Consider the following 20659-nt stretch of genomic DNA (forward strand, 5'->3'; position numbering starts at 1 on the left):
GGGTTGCAAACATCAGTGAGTTTGGGGACTATCTGCAGACCTTATTTATCCTAGAAACTTCTGAATCCTGTCCAATGCCCCCATTTTCTGATGTCCTGAAAAGTCTTTAGTCTAACACTAAGCTAGACCCTAAAGAAAATACAAAGATTAAAAACTAGCTCTTCACCAGAGAAGTCTGAGCACATGACATTGTTGACCAGATACCTACTGGCTACGCTACCTGTGATACCAGTCTCCCATGAGCATGAATTAACCATAGGCAGTCCATCTCCAAGATACCTGAATGAACCTGCTTCCTAAGCACTAGAGAGAATGAACTTCTGGCAAGATTCCAGCCAAAAGTCCAAGGGTGCCCTGCCACCTCCAGGCTGGGCAGACACCCCCCGCCATGGGAACCAGGGCCAAAAGCCCACATTGGGAAACAGTAGATGGGAGGATGCTCAAGAAGTGAAGAAACACATGCCCCTGGCAGCAAGGGAGCCCTTTGGAAGCACTGGCCAATATTTAACCACTGGGTGTGATCTGAGCCCATTCTTGAGGTTTACCTTCTTTGTGCCTCAATTTCTTTATCTGTCAAACAGGAACAATAATAATAACACCCCCAAAGTGTTAGGGTCTGTGAAGGTTAAATGAGTCAGTATGCATGAAGTGCTTAGAACAGGCCTGGCACATGGTAAACACTATATAAATGCTACCTAATTGCTATTATTGCAGGCTAGATGCATGCCTACAGAAACGCCTGCCAAAGAAAGCTTGCCTTCTTTAATCCCCACCAACAGACCTGCTACTAGCCAAATGGAAATGCCCATGCCTTTATCCTTTGGTTCCCTGTTTAAGTTTCAGCATTTCTGGAGTGGTCTCGGCTAAGGCCAAGAAAGCCTCCTTTCCCTAGCAACTAAGTTCAGATTTTTTTTAAAAAATTGCAGTATGGCAACATCATATGATTAAAATGGAAACTGACATGTGATTAAAATGGAAATCTATGTGACATGCACTTCAGAGCCCACACATTTTCAGCATGAAGGTTCTGTAGTTTCTAACAAATGCCCCTAACTCCAACACTTGTGACTCTCAAAAATTAGCCTTCTTGTCGAAGACATCAACAAATCACCCTCCCTCCACATTAGGGCAAGACATAAATGCAATGACTTTCAACAAAGTACAGAGTATGCAACATGAAGAGGCCACTGGCCACTGCCACACCTGGGTGACACAGTGAGTCAACTCTTCCAAACAGGCAAATCCACTCACTTTTATGATCTAAGGCCGTGCCACGCCTGCACACCGTGTTGATAATACTTACGCATTACAATAGGGCTTCTTTTCATAGCCTTTGTAGTTGTTCATGTTGAGAGCCATCTTGCAGACTTCACAATGGAAACATCCTTTATGCCAATACTGAAAAAAATAAATATTTAAAATTTTATAACAAGTTCTTTTCGGCATGGGTACAGAAGGAAGACATTTCTACAGCATCACAGTCCCCCTATTTGAAAATACAGCAAAATTATTATAGATAACAGTGGGTATGTTTGCCTACTCTCGGCTAAGTAAATAAAGAGGGCAGCTATTAAAATTGAGTGTTAAATTAACCCCACCACAATTGTGGCGCAAACTCATATGGCAGAAGTGCCAAGGTTCTGTTCATGCTGCACTTCGAAGAGCAGTCGGCGTGGCATTCTGAGCTGGGTTCATGAAGAAATGGAACCCATGAAGTGGCTTCAAAACAAAAAGGAATCCAGTTCAAAGTGCCTGAACAAGGTGTTTGTGGAATCTCGATTAAACGTATCCAACCGAAGTCGGGCCATCCCAGGCGGCAGGAGGCAGGGACCGCGGCGCCCACACTGGCCCAGCTTCCACACAACTGCGGGTAAAGCGGACCCTGTCCGGGATGCAGCTGCTCCAAACGAGCAGCTGAAATTTGTATCACTACACAAATTTCACGGGGAACGCCTCCGGGCGGTTTCAACCGTCAGTCACTCAGAACAGTGCCTGGGTCTCTCTCGCAGGCTGTTCGGTTCCATCCACGCCCGCGCAGGGCACCAGGTCTGCAGGACCAGGTTAAAGCCACTCACTCCTCTGGAATTCCCGGACCGGGAGGATGAGCCCCCGCGGGTCCGGGTAGCCGCCCGCACCCCGGGCTCTCGAGGCCGGGCTCTCCGGCGGGGATGATTCTGGGCATTGCGGCAGCGGCCGCCCCAGGCCATATTAATTACTATTTGCCTCCCCACCTCCCCGCCGCCGTGGGACGCGCTGGGCAGGGGACAGAGGAGGGGGTGGTGCGTGGTGTAAAGGGGGCTGCGGGGAGCTGGGAGGGGGGCGCGGCTCCCCGAATTGGCTCGGAAGCCTCGCTGGGGCTCTCCCGGCCCCGGGCCGCGCTCCGCGGTGCGCCCTCCGCAGCAGCTTTGCCGCTGCCAGCGCAGCGCCGCACCCCGACAAAAGCCTTTCCCGGTTCCAGCATCCGCGTCTCCGAGCGCGCTCTGTGACACTCCCGCAGGCGATTTCCTCCGCGTGTCCCCACCCTGTGCCAAGACACACACAAACACACAGACCCACTCATCTCCTTCCATCCCCAGATGCCAAAACTTCTCAGAGCAGGTGCAGCCGGCGCCCGGCAGGTCCGGGCTGGCCCGGCGCCCCTTCGCTCACCTTATCCAGGCAGTTGACTTTCTCCGTGGGATACACGACTTTTCCGCAGCGGGCGCACTGGGGGTTCATGGTCGCGGTTCCCGGGGGCGACGACTGGGTGGCGGCGGGGGCTCCGAGGAGCCGCTGTGACATCCCCCGGCGAGCCCCTCACCGCCTCCGGACAGGCGGGGGGGCTGCGGGATGCCGGGCGCGGGGCGCTGGGGCGGCTGCGGGCGAGCGGGCCGCGCCGCGCGCGGGGAGGGCGGTGGGGCGCGGGGGGCGCGCGGCGGGGCCTGGCGCCGGGGGGCGGCCGCACTCCCGGGCTCGGCTCCGGCTCGGGCTCCGCGCCGCGCGCTCTGCGTAGCTCGCACTCCAGGTACGGGTGACTCACGCAGACTCTCGCGCCCGCCCCTCGCGCTCGCTCGCTCCCCCGCCTCGCCGCAGCCGCCGCGCAGGCCAAACCCACCGGCGCGCCCCGACCGGAGTGGCAGGGAACGAGCACGTCGGGCACCGCGGAGGGCGGGCGGCGCGGGGGAAGGGGGAGGGCAGAGACCCGAGAGCGCCTCCGACCGCCGCGGGCTGCGCCTGTGCGGCCCGGGAGCCAGTCCTCCGCCGCGGGGAGCGGCCAGGTGGGCGGCCGCGGGGGGAGAAGGCGACCCCGGCGCAGCCGAGGAGTCGGGCGGCGGCTGGGGAGTTAGGGGAGGGCGCGAAGCCGCGCGCCCCTGTGCGCTGCCTCTCCTCGCTCCGGCCCCCGCCGGGTGCGCCTCCTGTCCACGCTGAGGTTGCTGGAACCGAGGACGCGGAGCGCACCCGCCGGCCCGCTCCAGCCCCGGGAGCGCGGGCGGCGGCGCACCTACAGCTCACGCCGCCCGCAGTCCCCGGAGGGCTTCCCCGGCGCGCGCGGGGACGTCTCGGGCCCCGGAGCCGGGAGACGCGCGGGGAAGCCGGAGACGCTCCTCCCCGCGGCGCTGTGGGCTGTGCCGCGCCCGCTCCACGGGTCTCTGCTGAAAGAAAGGGTCCGCGCCTGTGCCATGTCCTTGGACCCTGGATGGGGAAGAATCTTCTGTTCTCGCTGGCTCCCAACCCCTGCACTATTTTTTATCTGTTCTTGGAGAACAACTAGTCATTTTAGGCCCTTATCAAGCCTTTCTTGATGAATAAACGGTCAGCATTGTGTGTTTGTGTGTGTCTGTGTGTGTGTGTGTGTGTGAGAGAGAGAGAGAGAGAGAGAGAGCGCACTGTATTATTTTGCAATTAAACACCAGAGGAGCTACGAAAAGTTAGTCATCTGCATTAAAGAAAGCAATTGCAAACTCATAGTCTGAAGCAGAAACTCAAGTTGAAGGAGGGTAGGATGAAGTCAAATGCAACAAGAAGCAGTTTTTAGTTTTAATAAAATCTCGGATTCTTGGACTCGCTTCATAAAATGCAGCAAAACAAAGCTACGCCATCTGAATTCAAAGCCCGATTGACGTTTACTGGGCATGTGACTTTTTGTAACTACTGAACCTCTCTAAAGCTCGAGTTTCCAATCTACAATGTGGGGATAGCAGCGTCACAGATAAATTCCGACCCTCGGATGAGGATTCAATGAGTCAGCCAGGGGCCTCCCTGGTGGCGCAAGGGGTTAAGACGCAACCTATGAAGCTATCCGCAGCCACTGCAGGACGAGTTCGATCCCTGGCCAGGGAGCTACCCACATGGCGCAGCAGACCTCTCCTGTCTCGCCCACTGCTCGCCTCAGCCGTGTATTTCAGTCAATCTGCCTGTCCTGTTCCCCACTCTGTTTCTGATGAATCCTCTCACTGCCCCCCCACACCCCTGGCCTGTACCCCAGTTCTTGGATGCATTAATAAAAAAAATCTTTAAAAAAAAATAAATAAATGAGTCAGATCTGCAGTGTTTCAATCTGCTGGCTCATGGAGAGGTACTACCTAAGAGTCAGCCGGGATTACCATAGGTGGGTTATAACAAAGCAAACACATGCTGTTGTTAGCAAACAGATTAAGACACAGTAAGCAGATAGCAACTTTCAAATATTTCTCTTTTTTTTTAATCCAAGCTGCAGCCTTTCATGATGAAAGAAAACCATTGATTCTGAGCCTCTTAGGCAGGCTACACTAGTGAATTATCATTCATTACGCCGCTGTGCTGTCTGACTTTTCATAAGAGGTAACTTCGTAAAAGGGATTCACCAATACAACAGCCTTTGAACCACACATTGCCACACTCATAAATCAACCTCAAAAGCAAATAAAACAATAACTTGCTGTCAGAGAGGATTGGCTGGTATGTAAAAATACCTCAAAGCTAATTAGAAATACCTGAGATCCTGGATGAACTGAAGGATATTATGCTAAGTGATAGCAGCCTGGTAGAGAGAGAGAAATACTACATGGTATTCCTTTTATGTGGAATCCTTTTTCCTAAAAGTCAAACTCATAGATACAGAAAAAAAAAATGGTTGCCAGAGGCTGGGGGTAAGGGAAACAGGGAGATGTTAAAAGGGTTCACTCTTTTAGCTCTAAGATGTGTAAGGTCTGAGGATCTAATGTGACAATAGTTGTTGACATTTTATTGAAATTTGCTGAGAGTAGAGTTTAAATGTTCTCACAAATATGTGGGGGGAGTGACTGATGTGTTAATTAACTGGGTGGGGGAATCTGTTCACAATACAGATATCAAATCACCACTTTATACACCTTAGATGTCTCACAGTTTTGTCAATTATCCCTCAGTAAAGCTGTGAGGGTGGGAAAGACCTACATTAGATATCTGCTGAAAGGAAGGAGGAACGACAAGGAGAAAAGAAATGACTGGGGGGCAAATGAAAGTATTTGATCACCTCCAAGGCAGTAATCTTTTTTTTTTAATAGAGGCATGTTTTTATTTGTTTGTTTGTTTATACATGCACTGGGTATAGTCAGAAGCGCGGGAGGGTGAGAGAATTCACCAGAGCCAGAGCAGGGAGCAGAGCAGGCAGAAGGACTGAAGTACACTGCTGAGGGGAGCAGCGGGCAGCAGGAGGGGCCGGGGAGCAGCCGGGGATCGAACCGGCACCACAGAGGCCGCGGGCAGCTTCGCAACCCAGCACTCAACCGCTGCGCCACCGGGGAGGCCCAAGGCAGTAATCTTTTTTAGCTTCTCGATTCTCATAGTTGTAGATCATGAAACATAGCTTTAAAGTACTATTCTCTTTTTTAAATGTTAAGCTTAAATTCGTGAGGAAGAGTGTTGGTGATGTGTGACATTTACAGCTGATCTGCTGGGTCTTTATGAGTTGTATCATTTCCTCACCAACCATAGTATCACAATGCCCAACACATAGTAGATACTAATGAAATGTTTGTGAAAAGAAAGTGTGAATAAAACAGATGAGCATATTAAACTTAGAGTTAGCTAGGATGTTTTTTCTCTCAAAAATAAACAGTGGATGATCAGTTACATTTTCCTCACATATATTTCTCTTACTATTTTCCCTTTCTGCATTAAGCCAGCTTCTAAGTTGTTTAGTGCCATTTTACTAATGTAAGAGAAATTTTAATGCCATCTGTCTTAAAAAGGACTTCTTTATTTCAAAATTCAAAGTGCCATAAACAGAGAGCTGGCCGAAACCTGTCATCTGGTTCAGGCTTCCTCCTTCAAGCAGATAAATGATTTAATTATCCACGAGGGAGAACTTTTGCCCCTTTCATGTCTTTTTCACTTGACTGGTCAAGAAATCATTCCTTATGATAACTAGACCCCAATATTTTACTTTCATTTAAATTCTTTTCAGCTGGCTTAGACATCCACAGATATTAAAAATAACTGACCGTCATGACCCTCATAAAAGTATTTATATACTTATAAAATTGAATGTTTTCTTTGGCTAAAATCCCCCTTGTCTGTTTACTTTTACCTCTGGGACATATTTATATAGAAACTATATGATCACCTTTATTATTTAAACTACATAAATTAAATGCCAAATTAGAAACTGTAAAGAGTAATTAATATTCCAAAAGAACAAAAAGTGGCATTGACAAAGATTAAGTCAGGCACAGTAGATTGTGGCAAATTGTATTATTTGTTGACCATTTTTTGTTCCCTTTCCCCTGGCAACTCTCTAGGTAGGCAGTGTATTTCCCTACCCCAGTAGCTCTGAGCTTATTCCCTGCGATTTCCTTTAGCCAATGGAATGTGAGTGTACAGGCATATGTCCTAGAGGAGCAGAAATGTTAAGATACTTCGCGGATTGCCTCTCTTCTCAAACTGTTTTGAGTTTTGGCACCTGGTCATAAAAAAAAAAAAAAAAGAATACATCCCAAGAGGAGGCTGCATTTCTGACTTTTGTCCAAGAATGACAAGGCCTGAGTAGGTAGCAGAGCCCAACTGAATTCGGAAAGCCAGGCCAGACTCAGCAGAGCCACAGCAAGCCCACAGCCCTCACATAACAGGAGGAAAATAATTATTGTTATAAGTACTGAAGTTGGAGTATTATTTGTAACCACAGCAAAAGCTGACTGATACACCAATGATGATAACTCAAGAGAAATACTTTAATGTATAGTCATTTTTATTATAATTCATTGAAAAACAAATGTGCCATGAAAGAGAATAACATGAAAACTTTATGCAATTACATGTTCTCTAAAATGTCCTCCTTCTAGGGCCTCCCCGGTGGTGCAGCGGTTGAGTGCTGGGCTGCGAAGCTGCCCGCAGCCTCTGCAGCACCGGTTCAATTCCCGGCCGCCAGGCGAGGGTCCCACATGGCGCGCAGACCTCTCCTGCCACCCGCTGCTCCCCTCAGCAGTGTACTTCGTCAGTCAGTCTGCCTGTTCTGCTCTCCGCTCTGGCTCTGGTGAATTCTCTCACCCTCCCGCATTTCTGACTGTACCCAGTGCTTGTATAAATAAATAAATAAATCTTTTAAAAAAATAAAATGTCCTCCTTCTAATGACCAGAACCTATGAATCAGTTGCCTTAAATGGCAAAAGAGACTGAAGATGTGATTAAGTAAGACTCTTGAGATGGAGAGATCATCATAGTGGGTCGGTATAATCACAAGGACCCTAACTAGAGAGAGGCTGGAAGGTCAGAATCAGAAAATGAGATGTTGATGGAGCAGAAGGGGGAGGGGACCAAAAGGCAAAGAATGGAGGCAGAGTCTAGAAGCTGGAAAACAGATTTCTAGAGCTTCCAGAAGGAACTCAGTCCCGTCAACACCTTGATTTTAAAACTTCTGACATTCCAAACTGTTAGATACTAAAAAAGTTTGGTTGTCTGTACAGCAGCAATAGGAAACAAATACACCTTCTCCATGTGAATTCTATTTTCTCTTTAAGGCCAGGCTGAGTTCCCAGAACTTCCAAAAGAACCAGGTGGAAATCAAGAAAGTTATGATTCTTCATCATTGTAATCTCCAATGGAGAGTCTCTAAAGCAAAGTGGTTAAGAGAACAAGCAGCCAGGAAGAGGGGTCTTACACCAGAACCCAACCATGCTGGTACACTGATGCAGCATCCACCGCAAAAATAAATTTCTGTTATTTAAGCTACCCAGTCTATGATATTTTGTTACGCCAGCCTGAGGTAATTAACATATCACCTCAACAAGGCTTATAATCAATTTAGAACTAGAGCCCTTCCCAGTAATGGTTATTCTTACCCAAAAAATGTATTTGCAATTTCTTTGTAGTAAGTTCTTACAACTTTTATACTAAAGCTCTGACTTTTTAATTAGCATCAATTTTGAACTTCAAAGGAAAGTAGATTTCCAACCTGCTTGGCAAGAATTGCAATTAGCTTCAGTGAAAATTAAGGGGCCATCCTCTTCTTAACATACACAAAAGCAAATACAAATCTAATCTTTTTTAAAATAATACTAAATTATATGATTTAGGAGCAGTCAATGAAGGGTTGCTTTGGGTATTTTTTTAAAAACTGGTTAGAGTAAGTTGTGGACTGACTGTATGAACCTAACAGAAAGACAGGAAAGGGTAGGCCTCCCTGGTGGCGTAAGGGGTTAAGCACAGCACTATGAAGCAATCCACAGCCTCCGCAGCATGAGTTCAATCCCCGGTCAGCAAGGGAGCAACCCACATGGCGCGACAGACCTCTCCTGACTCTCCCGCTGCTCCCCTCAGCAGTGTATTTCAGTCAATCTGCCTATTCTGTTCCCCGCTCTGTCTCTGGTGAATCCTCTCACCACCACCCCCATCTCTGGCCTGTACCCCAGCTCTTGTATGCATAAATGAATAAATCTTTTAAAAAAGAAAGAAAGACAGGAAGGGGAAAAGATTAGGATATATCGAAAACGCAAATCTAGTAAGGACAAAGACATTAACTCTGAAGATTATACAAAATGACGTGTTTCCTGTGACTTTGTTTATAAGAAACAGTCACTGGATTACTTTCAGTGAAAAAAGACTCATGGTAATGTGTTCCCATGTGTAAGAACTCTGGAAAAGTTGAACAACTCAGCTCAAAAAAATAAAACTTTGTAAATGAAACTATAAAACTTTGTTAAGAGAAATAAAGCATAAAGAAATTGAAAGATATTCCCTGCTCATGAACTGGAAGAATTAACATTGCTAAAATAGTCATCCTACCCAAAGCTATATGTAAATTCAATGCAAATCCTATCAAGATTCCAATAGCTTTCTTCAAGAAAAATAGAACAAACATTACTGAATTTTATATGGAACCACGAAAGATGCCAAATATCCCAAATAATCCCAACACAAAAGAGGAAGAGTGACAACATCACATTCCCAGATTTCAAACTATACTGCAAAGCTACAGTAATCAAAATAACATGTTACTGGCACAAAGGCAGACACAGAAACTAATGAAAGAGAATTGAGAGTCCATAAATAAATCAGCTATCTATGGACCATTAATCAACAACAAGTCAAGAGCACACACTGGAGAAAGGAGATTCTCTTCAACAAAGGGTGTTGGTGAAATCACATGCATAAAAATGAAACTAGACCATCATGTCACACCTTACACAAAAATTAACTAAAAATGAGTAACAGACATGGATGTAAGACCTGAAATCATAAAATACAATGAAGAAAACATAGGCAAAATATTCAGTGACATTGGTTTCAGTGATGTCTTTGTGGATTCATCTCCAATAGCAAAAAATAGCAAATGTAAACAAACTGAATTACATCAAACTAAAATACTTGCACAGTAAATGAAACTATCAGCTATTAAAAAGAAGACACATTACTAAATGGGAGAAAATAGTTTCACACCATACATCTGACAAGATATATAAAGAACTCATGAACTCAACAAAAAGAAATCAAATAACAAAAAAAAAAATTAGGCAGAATTGTTAAATGGACACTTCTCTAAAGAAGACATACAAATGACCAACAGGCACATGAAAAACTGCTCATCATCACTTATCCTTAGGGAAATGCAAATCAAAACTACAATGAGATACCGTCTCATACCTGTATTACTGACCCATATCAAAAAGACCAGAAACAACAAGTGTCAGGAAAGATATGGAGTGAGTTTGAACAGCACCAGAAAGTGCACAGTGATGTGTGGAAGGAACTGGTGAGCAGGAACTTCTAAACATGCCCAACAAAGGTATACAGAGGAGAAAATGCTCCCAGAGCCACAGTGCATCTGAAGTCAGCCAAGTCCAGAAATGCATTTCATAAAGATCAAGCAACTGGAAAAGTCAGCAAAGTGGCATGGGGGGTTGAGAGTGGGCAGAGGGTGCACTTTCACAGTTGACAGAAGAGAATATGTTTTGCTTTGTATCAATAAATTATTTCATTGATTAATCTATTTCAGCTCTGGTAATGAGCTCCATATGAAGTTTCTCACATAAGGAGAAAATAATTTGGTGTCAGGTTTTTCAGGAGTGAAAAAGAGATGAGCCCCAATAAAAATTAATTAAGCGAGTAGGTTCTTCCTCATAATTATCATTTTTCAGTGGACTATGATATGGGTTCATATTCATCAGAAGATTTTTTCTGATTCAAATACCATAGCAAAAAAAAAAAATGCCTTATGGTAAAATGATACCAGAAGCAACCAATGCTAATGCACTGGCTGGCGGCTCAGCAAAGGAACTGCTATCTCACTCAAGATCAGACACGTGGTTTCCTTTCATTTGCCAGGTCTCACAGAACCGGGAAGCCAGACACCGGGTGAGTTGCATATTGCAGACAGGGACAGTATAAAACACTTCCATCAGCAGCAGGTACCCGAGGAAGGGGTGGTCTTCAGCATGAGTAATATTAAGTTAATGAAATGACTATAACTGACTACCCGGAGATGGGTAAATGAAAGAAACTTCTTTTTGGAAAAAAAGAAGAAGGAAAAAAAGAAAGAAATCTGAGTCCTGGCTGCTGCTGCTACAGCAGTTTCAGCCAATAAAAATAGGTACTAAAGCTCAAATAAAACAAAGCGCAGAAGTAATGTAATAGAGTACCTCTTAAAAATTAAAGCGAAAAGGTAAAACCTAATGTTCAAAAGCACTTAATGACATGAAAAGACGTTTCTGACGTTTTGTTAAGTAAAAAAGCAGGTTATAAAAACATGTTCCCTATGATCTCATTTTTGTTAATTTTCTGGAAGTAAACATACCCGGAAAATGTCGGGCTGGTGTCCACTAAAATGTCAACGGGGGAGTGGAGGGAATTACACTTGGTTTATATTTACCTTTCTATCTATAGCCTCCACATTTTATACAAATGTTCAACAGTAAACATTATTTGAACAAGAAAGCTCTTCTATAAAGTATTAGGGTGCATTGTTTTTGAGATTGCTAGCATTATCCCCAGCTCCAGCTGGTTCAGTAACAGCCAATAAAAGTGGCAGCTCCACTTGTCACTCAAATGGTCCCCCATTTGCTGCATTAGAGAGAAAGGTGGAACCAAAAGGAAGTAATGACCAGTTCTCAGGAGAGATTTTAGGGTGTTGGCTTTTGTTTTGTTCACATTGTAAAGAATGTGCCGGGTAACACCCAAGCTTTTCAACCCCACAGCCCTTGTGTCAGCAGCTCACAAGAGCCAAGGGCTGGAGAGGTCAGGAGTTCTCAGACCTGCTAGGCAATAGTTGATGGGAGAGAAATACAGGTGCTACCATCTCCTGGGACTCCCTGCAGTCAGGAATGGAGGTGGGTGGGACTCTTCAGAGCTCACCACAAAGCTAAGCACATAGAATTTCAACTTCTCTTTCTGCTCCATTTCCCCTGAATCCAATGGCAAGTACATTGCCTTCATAAAAATCCAACAGTATATGCAATGGATTTTGCTATCTGGAAAATTCTCATGTCTGACCTCTGTAGCCCTTACATTTTGTATTTCTTTTAGTTTTCAACATTTCAGCCGAAAATGGAAAATTCAATTATATTCCTGCTGCTACTTGAATTCCCAGGGTAGCTCACTAAAGGCCTCAGAGATTTGGTCTACAGCCGTTCTGATTTCTGATGACAAGACTATTGTTTTGTTAATTCTATTTGCATCTCTCTAAACTCACATCATTTAATGAAACACAACAAAAAGTGACTTAAATTTTAAAAACTTCCAGGTAAAATTAATACATACTCTTTTTTTTTTTTTTTTTAGAGTTTAATTTTTATTTTTTTTTTTTAATAAATTTTATTGTTATATTCCCCATACAATTGCAGCCCCCCATTCTGACCCCAATCCCTCCCCTCCCACCCCCGCCCCCCTAAAAGTGTCTCTGGTTCATAGTTTTTTGTTGATTTTGATTTTCACTTTCTTGTAGTTATTCGTTTTCCTGGTCCCTTATTTAAGTTTTCTAGATTCCTGCTATGAGTGAGACCATCCGGTATTTTCTTTTTCTTTTTGGCTTATTTCGCTGAGCATGATCCCTTCCAGCGCCATCCATGTTGCTGCAAATTGCATGTGTTTATCTTTTTTGAATGCTGAGTAATATTCCATGGTATATATGTACCACATCTTCTTGATCCAGTCATCTATTTTTGGGCATTTGGGTTTGTTTCCAAAGCTTAGCTATTGTAAATAGTGCTGCTATAAACATAGGGGTGCAGGTGTTCTTTGGAATTGATGTTTCTGTGTCCTTTGGGTAAATACCTAGGAGTGGAATTGCTGGATCATATGGAAGCTCTATGTTTAGTAGGTCCAGAAATCTCCATACAGCTTTCCACAGTGGTTGGACCAGTTTGCACTCCCACCAACAGTGCAGAAGAGTTCCTTTTTCTCCACACCCTCGCCAACATTTGTTGTTGCTAGTTTTTTTAATATGCGCCATTCTCACTGGTGTAAGATGGTATCTCATGGTAGTTTTGATTTGCATTTCCCTGATGACAAGTGATGTTGAACATTTTTTCATATGCCTGTTGGCCATTTGCATTTCCTCTTCAGAGAAGTTTCTTTTAAGCTCTTCTGCCCATTTTTTGACTGGATTATTTTCTTTGTTGTTGTTGAGTCTCATCAGCTCTTTGCAGATTTTTGTGATCAGTCCTTTATCATTAGTGTTGGGTGCAAAAATGTTCTCCCAGTTGGTGGGGTTTCTCTTTGTTTTTGTTATTGTCTCTTTTGCTGTGCAAAAGCTCTTTAATTTGATGTAGTCCCAGCTGTTTATCTTTCTCTTCACTATCACTGCTTTGGGTGATGTGTCTGTAAAGATGTCTTTGATGTGCAAATCACGTAGTGTTTCGCCTATATTTCCTTCTATATATTTTATGGTTTCAGGTCTTATGTCTAGTTCTTTAATCCATTTTGAGTTAATTTTTGTGTATGGTGTGAGGTGGTGGTCAAGCTTCATTCTTTTGCATGTAGCGACCCAGTTTTCCCAGCACCATTTATTGAACAAACTTTCTTTGCTCCAATGCATATTCTTTGCTCCTTTGTCAAAGATTAGTTGACCATAAATCTGTGGGTTTATTTCTGGATTTTCTATTCGATTCCATTGGTCTGTATGTCTGTTCTTGTTCCAATACCATGCAGTTTTGATGATTATGGCTTTGTAGTATAGTTTGAAGTCTGGGAGTCTGATGCCTCCATTCCCTTCTTTTTTTTTCAGGAGAGCTTTGGCTATTCGGGGTTTTTGGTGATTCCATATGAATTTCATCAATAATTGTTCTATTTCTTTGAAGAATGACATTGAAATTTTGATTGGAATAGCATTGAATCTGTATATTGCTTTTGGTAGGATGGCCATTTTAATAATGTTTATTCTTCCAATCCATGAGCAGGGGATGTCTCTCCATTTCTTTGTGTCTTCTTCTATTTCTTTTAACAGTGTTTTATAGTTTTCTTTGTATAGGTCCTTTACCTCTTTTGTTAGATTTATTCCCAAATATTTGATTTTTTTTGTTTCAATAACAAAAGGGATGGTCTTTTTGATTTCTTCTTCTTCAGATTTATTGTTTGTGTATAGGAAGGCTACTGACTTTTGCGTGTTGATTTTGTATCCTGCCACTTTACTGAACTGATTGATGAGTTGAATTAGCTTTTCTGTGGAGTTTTTGGGGTTCTCTATGTATAATATCATATCGTCTGCAAATAGTGATAGTTTGACTTCTTCTTTTCCTATTTGGATTCCTTGGATGTCGTTCTCTTGTCTTATTGCCCTGGCTAGGACTTCCAGTATTATATTGAAAAGCAATGGTGAGAGTGGACATCCTTGTCTTGTTCCAGATCTTAATGGAATTGCTTTCAGCTTTTCACCATTGAGAATGATACTGGCTGTTGGCTTGTCATAGATGGCCTTTATGATGTTGAGGTATGTTCCTTGTATCCCAAGAATTTCAAGGGCTTTTATCATGAATGGGTGTTGCACTTTGTCGAAAGCTTTCTCAGCATCTATTGATATTATCATATGGTTTTTATATTTCTTTTTGTTGATGTGTTGGATAACGTTGATTGATTTTCGGATGTTAAACCATCCTTGTGCCCCTGGAATGAATCCAACTTGGTCGTGGTGAATTATCTTATGGATACATTGTTGGATTCTGATAGCTAAAATTTTATTGAGGATTTTTGCATCAGTGTTCATTAGGGAGATTGGCCTGTAGTTTTCCTTTTTTGTGTTGTCCTTGTTCGGTTTTGGTATTAGTGTAATGTTGGCTTCATAAAACGTGTTTGGTATTGTCCCTTCCTTCTCAATTTTTTGGAAGAGTTTGTGAAGGATAGGCACTAATTCGTCTCTGAATGTTTGGTAGAATTCATTTGTAAATCCATCAGGTCCTGGGCTTTTGTTTTTGGGGAGGTTTTTTATTACCAATTCAATTTCGCTAATTGTAATTGGTCTGTTTAGGTGTTCTATTTCTTCTTTATCTAGCTTTGGGTGATTGTAGAGTTGTAGGAATTTGTCCATCTCCTCTAGATTGTTAAACTTGTTTCCATATAACTGTTCATAGTAGTTACTGATTATTCTTTTGATTTCTGCTGTGTCCGTTGTGATTTCTCCTCTTTCATTGATGATCCTATTTATTTGTGCTTTCTCCCTTTTTTCCTTTGTGAGCCTGGCTAGGGGTTTGTCTATTTTATTGATTTTTTCAAAAAACCAGCTCTTGGTTTCATTGATCTTTTGGATTGTTTTTTTAGTTTCAATTTCATTTATTTCTGCTTTGGTTTTTATTATTTCTTTTCTTCTACTGGTTTTGGGGTTTTTTTGTTGTTCTTTTTCTAGATCTTTGAGCTTCGAGATGAGATTGTTTCTTTGCGTTCTTTCTTGTTTCTTGATGTGAGCTTCTATTGCTATATATTTTCCTCTTATTACTGCTTTTGCTGTATCCCATACATTTAGGATATTAGTGTCCTCCTTGTCGTTCAATTCAAAAAATTTTTTAATTTCTTCTTTGATCTCCTCATTAGTCCAATGGTCTTCCAGTAGTGTGGTTTTTAATCTCCATGAGGTAGGAAAGTTCCTTGCCTTCTTTTTATGGTTTATTTCTAGTTTGATGCCTTCATGGTCAGAAAAGATGGTTGATATGATTTCAATCTTGGTGTATCTGTTGATGTTTGTCTTGTGCCCCAGTATGTGATCGATCCTGGAGAATGATCCGTGTGCGCTTGAGAAAAATGTGTACTCCGTTTTTTGGGGGTTTAGTGTTCTATAGATGTCTGTTAAGCCTAATTGCTCTAGGTCCTTATTTAGAGCTTTGGTTTCTTTACTTATTTTTTGTCTTGTTGATCTATCCATTGTTGATAGTGGTGTGTTGAAGTCTCCCACTACGTATGTGTTTTCTCTGATGTCTGTTTTCAGAGAGGACAACAGTTGTCTGATATATTTTGGTGCTCCTTCGTTTGGTGAGTATATGTTAATGAGTGTTATTTCTTCTTGAAGTATTGTCCCCTTGATCATAATGTAGTGACCATTGGGGTCTCTTTTTATCTTTTTGAGTTTGAAATCTGTTTTATCTGATATAAGTATAGCTGTTCCTGCTTTCTTTTTTGGTCCATTTGCTTGTAGGATTGTTTTCCATCCTTTAACTTTGAGCCTATTTTTATCTTTTGTAGCTAAATGTGTTTCCTGGAGACAGCAAAAGGTTGGGTTTTGTTTCTTAATCCAGGCTGCCACTCTGTGTCTTTTTATTGAAGAGTTTAGTCCATTTACATTTAGAGTTAATATTGATATGTTAACATCTGTATTTGCCATTGTGTTTGTCTTTCCTTTGATTTTATTTATTTATTCTTTTAATAACTTTTTTTTTTTTTTTTGGCCTTCTTTCATTGTTATTCGTCCCTCTGAGGTTCTGGCTTTAGGACTCCTTGTAGTATTTTTTGGAGTGGGGGTTTAGTTGCAATGAAATTCCGGAGTTTCTGTTTGTCTGGGAAGGTCCATATTCTTTCTTCAAAGAGGAAGGAGAGCTTTGCGGGATAGAGTATTCTTGGTTGGCATCTGTTTTCTTGGAGTCTGTTGACTATGTCCCTCCACTCTCTCCTTGCCCGTAGTGTTTCTTCGGAGAAGTCTGATGTCAGCCTGATTGGTTTTCCTTTGAATGTTATCTGTTTCTTCCCTCTTGCCAGCTTCATTATTTTTTCCTTGTCCTGGATTCTTGGGAGCTTTACTATTATGTGTCTTGCTGTATTTTTCCTTTCGTCGTGGAAGTTTGGTGTTCTTCTTGCTTCTTGTATATCAATTTTCAGCTCCTTCTTCACATTTGGGAAGTTCTCTTCAATTATCTCTTTGAATATTTTCTCTGTTCCTACATCTCTCTCCTCTCCTTCTGGTATTCCTATAACTCTTATATTTCCTTTCCTCATGGAGTCAGATAGTTCCCGAAGTCTTTCTTCGTTCTTTTTCCTTCGTACTTCTCTTTCCTTTTCTGTTTTGGTTCTTTTTATTTCTGTGTCTTCAAGATTACTTATTCGTTCTTCCATTTCGTCTATTCTGCTTTCATTGCTTTTCCCAGAATTCTTTAGTTCTTCCATTAATTCTTTGATCTCCTGCATTTCTTTTACTTCCCTCTTTAGGGACTCAATTTCTTTCTTCTGACCATTGTTTTCCCTCTCTAGGGACTCAATTGCATTCTTCTGATCGTTGATTATTTTCCCTTATCATTGTTTTCCTTTATGACTTCTGTCAGTTTTTTAATCACGGCAATTTTAAATTCTCTTTCTGGAAGGCTCAGAAATTCTTCCAAGTTATTGTCTTTGCAATCTGGGGGCTGGCTTTCTTTTTGTGGTGTGCTTTTTCTCTGGAGAGTTGCTAGGTTGCGTGTGGTTCTTCTCCTCCCTACTGTCTGTTTTCTAATTTGCCGTATGCGTTGGGACACTGTGTTGTTGGGACTGGCCGGCATCTTGGGTGGGCTTCTCTGTTCCCCTCTGGTTCTTCCAGGAGTCATCTGTCAGTTTCAAGCAGCCTTTAATGGAGAAAGGTCCCTGTTCTAAAATGCCGATGTGGGGACACACTCCCCTGTGCGCCTGGTCTGCCCCGGCGGTGGGTTCCTGCTCCCCTCTGGGCTTGGACTGCAGGCCAGAGGGGGTCTGGCGTGGGCGAACTTCCCCCGCTCACCTCTGGCTCCTGAGGAAGCCTTCGGCAGGTAGTCTTTACTGAAGAAATGTCCCTGTTCTAAAATGGTGATGTGGGACACACTCCCTGCACGTCTGGTCTCAGGCACACTCTTCTGCGCGCCTGGTCTGCCCCGGCTGTGGGTGCTCGCTCTCCCTGTGGGCTCAGACTACTTGTTCGGAAGGAGCCAGGTGTGGGCTAACTCCCCAGCTGGCCACTAGCTCCTTCAGTAGCCTGTGCTGGGGTCAAGTCGCTAGGTGGCGCCAGAGATCTCTCCTAGAGCCCTTGGGGAGCTGATTTTCCACCCCGTGGGACAGGGAGCAGAGCGGGGATGGTAGGGTACACCTCAACGGCTTTGGGGTGCTGTGTCTGCCTTGTGCCCCACCGTCGTGGGGAACCCACGCCCCTAATTTCGTGCCCCGGGCCTCAGTTCCAAAGCCCTCAGTTCCAGGACGCGGGCTGTAGCCCAGATCAGTGGCGCGGGAATGGCGCCTTTTGAATCCCGCTCCCCTGTCTGGGCGCCTTGTTCCTGCTCACTCAGGGAGGGCCTCCGCCGTCTCCCCGCAAGCCTAGGTTGCAGGCAAGCCTAGGTCGCAGGCGCGGGGACCTGGGCAGCTGCGATCCGGTCTGGATCCGCGCCACTTTCCGCGCAAGCTTACCGGGCGGCCGGGGCTGTGTGCTGGGGCTGGTCTCCTCCTGGGCGGGGCTCTCTTTAATGGCGCCTGGAGCTCACCTCCGCGGCGGATCCTGCAGGGTTCGCCTCAGCTCCCGTTCACGGGGTGTGGTGGCTGCAATAGTTCCTTTCCACTCACAGTCCCGCTTGCTGTGTCCGTTTTTCTTGTTGGCCGTTTTGGTTTGTTGTTTCCTCCTCTCTGCCGGTCGGAGAGTGCCGACTTTGTGGGCGGGGGAGGGGAGCAGGGTTCTGCGCTTCCCTCCCTTCTCGTCCTCTTTTATGGCAACTTTCTTCTTCGGGCAGTTTGCTGGAGTCGTCCGTTTATCTTCCGTGTCCCAGTTCTCACTGGGACCTGCCGCTTTTCCTCCCTATTAACTTTTTTTAATGGGAGATCTTACTCGCAGCGTCTCCTCGCCGCCATGTTGCTCCGCCCCCAGCCTAATACATACTCTTAAAACTTAAAAATGCCTTTTGCATAAAAAGATGTTAGAGATATAGTGAGTGTAAAACTGTAAAAGCAGATAAAAATGAACACACAAAACAATCTTCCTTTCAAAAATTGTTTATATATATACAAATATATATTAATACATTATGTACCTATCAATTAATATAATAGTAAAAGTTATGAAAGTATGTTTATCGAGGTGTTGACAATGGTTAAATGGTGGGATTTTTTTTCTCCCTTTATATTTCTCTCACACACACATCCTTGTATTTTCTAATTTTTTGATATGTACATATATTTTTACTTAATAAATTTAACTCAATTCAAAGTATATAGCAATTTTTACTATGCCTACCACACAATAGGCATTTAATAAACATTTCCCTTCTAGTTTTTGGAGTGCTTATTATATGCCACCCACTATACTAAAAGTTTTTTTTTTTTTTTTTTTATAGAGGCATGTTTTATTTATTTATTTATTTGTTTGTTTGTTTTGTTTATACAAGCACTGGGTACAGTCAGAAGTGCGGGAGGGTGAGAGAATTCACCAGAGCCAGAGCGGGGAGCAGAGCAGGCAGAAGGACCGAAGTACACTGCTGAGGGGAGCAGCAGGCGGCAGGAGAGGTCTGTGCGCCATGTGGGACCCTCCTCCATGGCCGGGGAGCAGCCAGGGATCGAACAGGCGCCGCAGAGGCCGCAGGCAGCTTCACAACCCAGCGCTCAACCACTGCACCTCTGCGAAGGCCCTATACTAAAAGTTTTACCAAACTTTTTATCTATTATCTTAGTCACCCCACTATAAGCTGGTTTTGGTTATAAAATCAGGTAAGACCTTAGATATAGTAGGATTCAAATCTACCAGGTTGTAACTGTTTTCTGATTACATTTGTTCTTAATTCCTATTTTGTCTTCCACTCTTCTTGCCTTCTCTTTTGAGCAATTTATGTTACTCTGTTTTTTTCTCTTCTCTTAGCATAGCAATTACTTCTTTTTTAACTTTCTTAGTGGTTGCCCTAGAGTATGCATCATGGACTTAGAATTACCCCAAGTCCTCTTTCAAAGAGTATTATACTATGTCATGGGTAATACTGACAACTTCAAACTATGCGTTTCCACATACTTCTTTCCTGACTCTTATAATAGGCTGTTGTTCATTTTACTTATCCATAAGCTCTACTCACTAAATACATTTGGAACAAACTACTAACCTTTACATCAATTAAGAGTAAGAAAAACTAATTTATTTTACCTTCATTTACCCCTTCTCTATTGCTCTTCCTTTCTTATGTAGATATGAGTTTCTTGCATATAACATTTTCTTTCTCAGGAAAAATTTTCCATTTCTTGCAAGGCAGGTCCACTGGTAATAAATTCTCTCAATCTCTGATTGAGAAGGTCTTTATTTTTCCACCACTTCTGTGAAGGATAATTTCACAAAATTTTAAATTTGAGGGTTTTTTCTTTCAATAGTTTAAATATTTCACTCTACTCTCTTCTTGTTGTATAGTTTCTGAAGAGAAGTACAATGTAATTCTTATCTTTACTCCTTTATTGTCAAGGCATTTTTTTCTCTGACTATTCCAAGATTTTCTCTTTAAAGTCGATTTTCTACAACTTGAATATGATATGCTTTAATGCAGTTTATGGTTTGTTTTGGGTTTGTTTTTTTTTTTAGGGGAGGCTATCCTACTTGATATTCTCTGAGTTTCCTCGGTCTATGATTTGGAGTCTGACATTAATTTGGAGAATTTTTTAATCACTATTGCTTCAGATTTTCCATTTGTTCCATTTGCTCTTCTCCTGCTGGCATTCCCATTGCATGTATGTTACACCTTTTACAATTGCCACAGCATTCGTGGGTGTTTTGTTTTGATTCTTTCATGTTTTTGCTCTTTGAATTTCAGTTTTAGAAGATTCCCTTGGCATTTCTTCAAGCTCACTTGACATT

The 20659-nt window shown here is 43.2% G+C and overlaps 1 protein-coding gene across 4 annotated transcripts in view; it reads right to left on the reverse strand.

Moving 5' to 3' along the window:
- The window catches only part of NEBL (nebulette), a 376811-nt gene that overhangs the window by 321889 nt on the left and 34263 nt on the right, over positions 1-20659 (reverse strand). For 2 of the 4 annotated variants that reach the window (XM_054695124.1, XM_054695125.1), the window contains exon 2: positions 1304-1398. In XM_054695124.1, coding sequence (XP_054551099.1) covers positions 1304-1398 — 95 coding nt within the window. Of the gene's footprint in view, positions 1-1303; positions 1399-2649; positions 3085-20659 lie in introns of those variants that run through there. The other 2 variants (XM_054695126.1, XM_054695123.1) reach the window with 2 other exon arrangements.

This window comes from Talpa occidentalis, unplaced genomic scaffold (genome assembly GCF_014898055.3).
Source record: "Talpa occidentalis isolate TD23 unplaced genomic scaffold, MPIMG_talOcc4v2.1 talOcc4.14, whole genome shotgun sequence".
NCBI classification, from domain to species: Eukaryota; Metazoa; Chordata; class Mammalia; order Eulipotyphla; family Talpidae; genus Talpa; species Talpa occidentalis.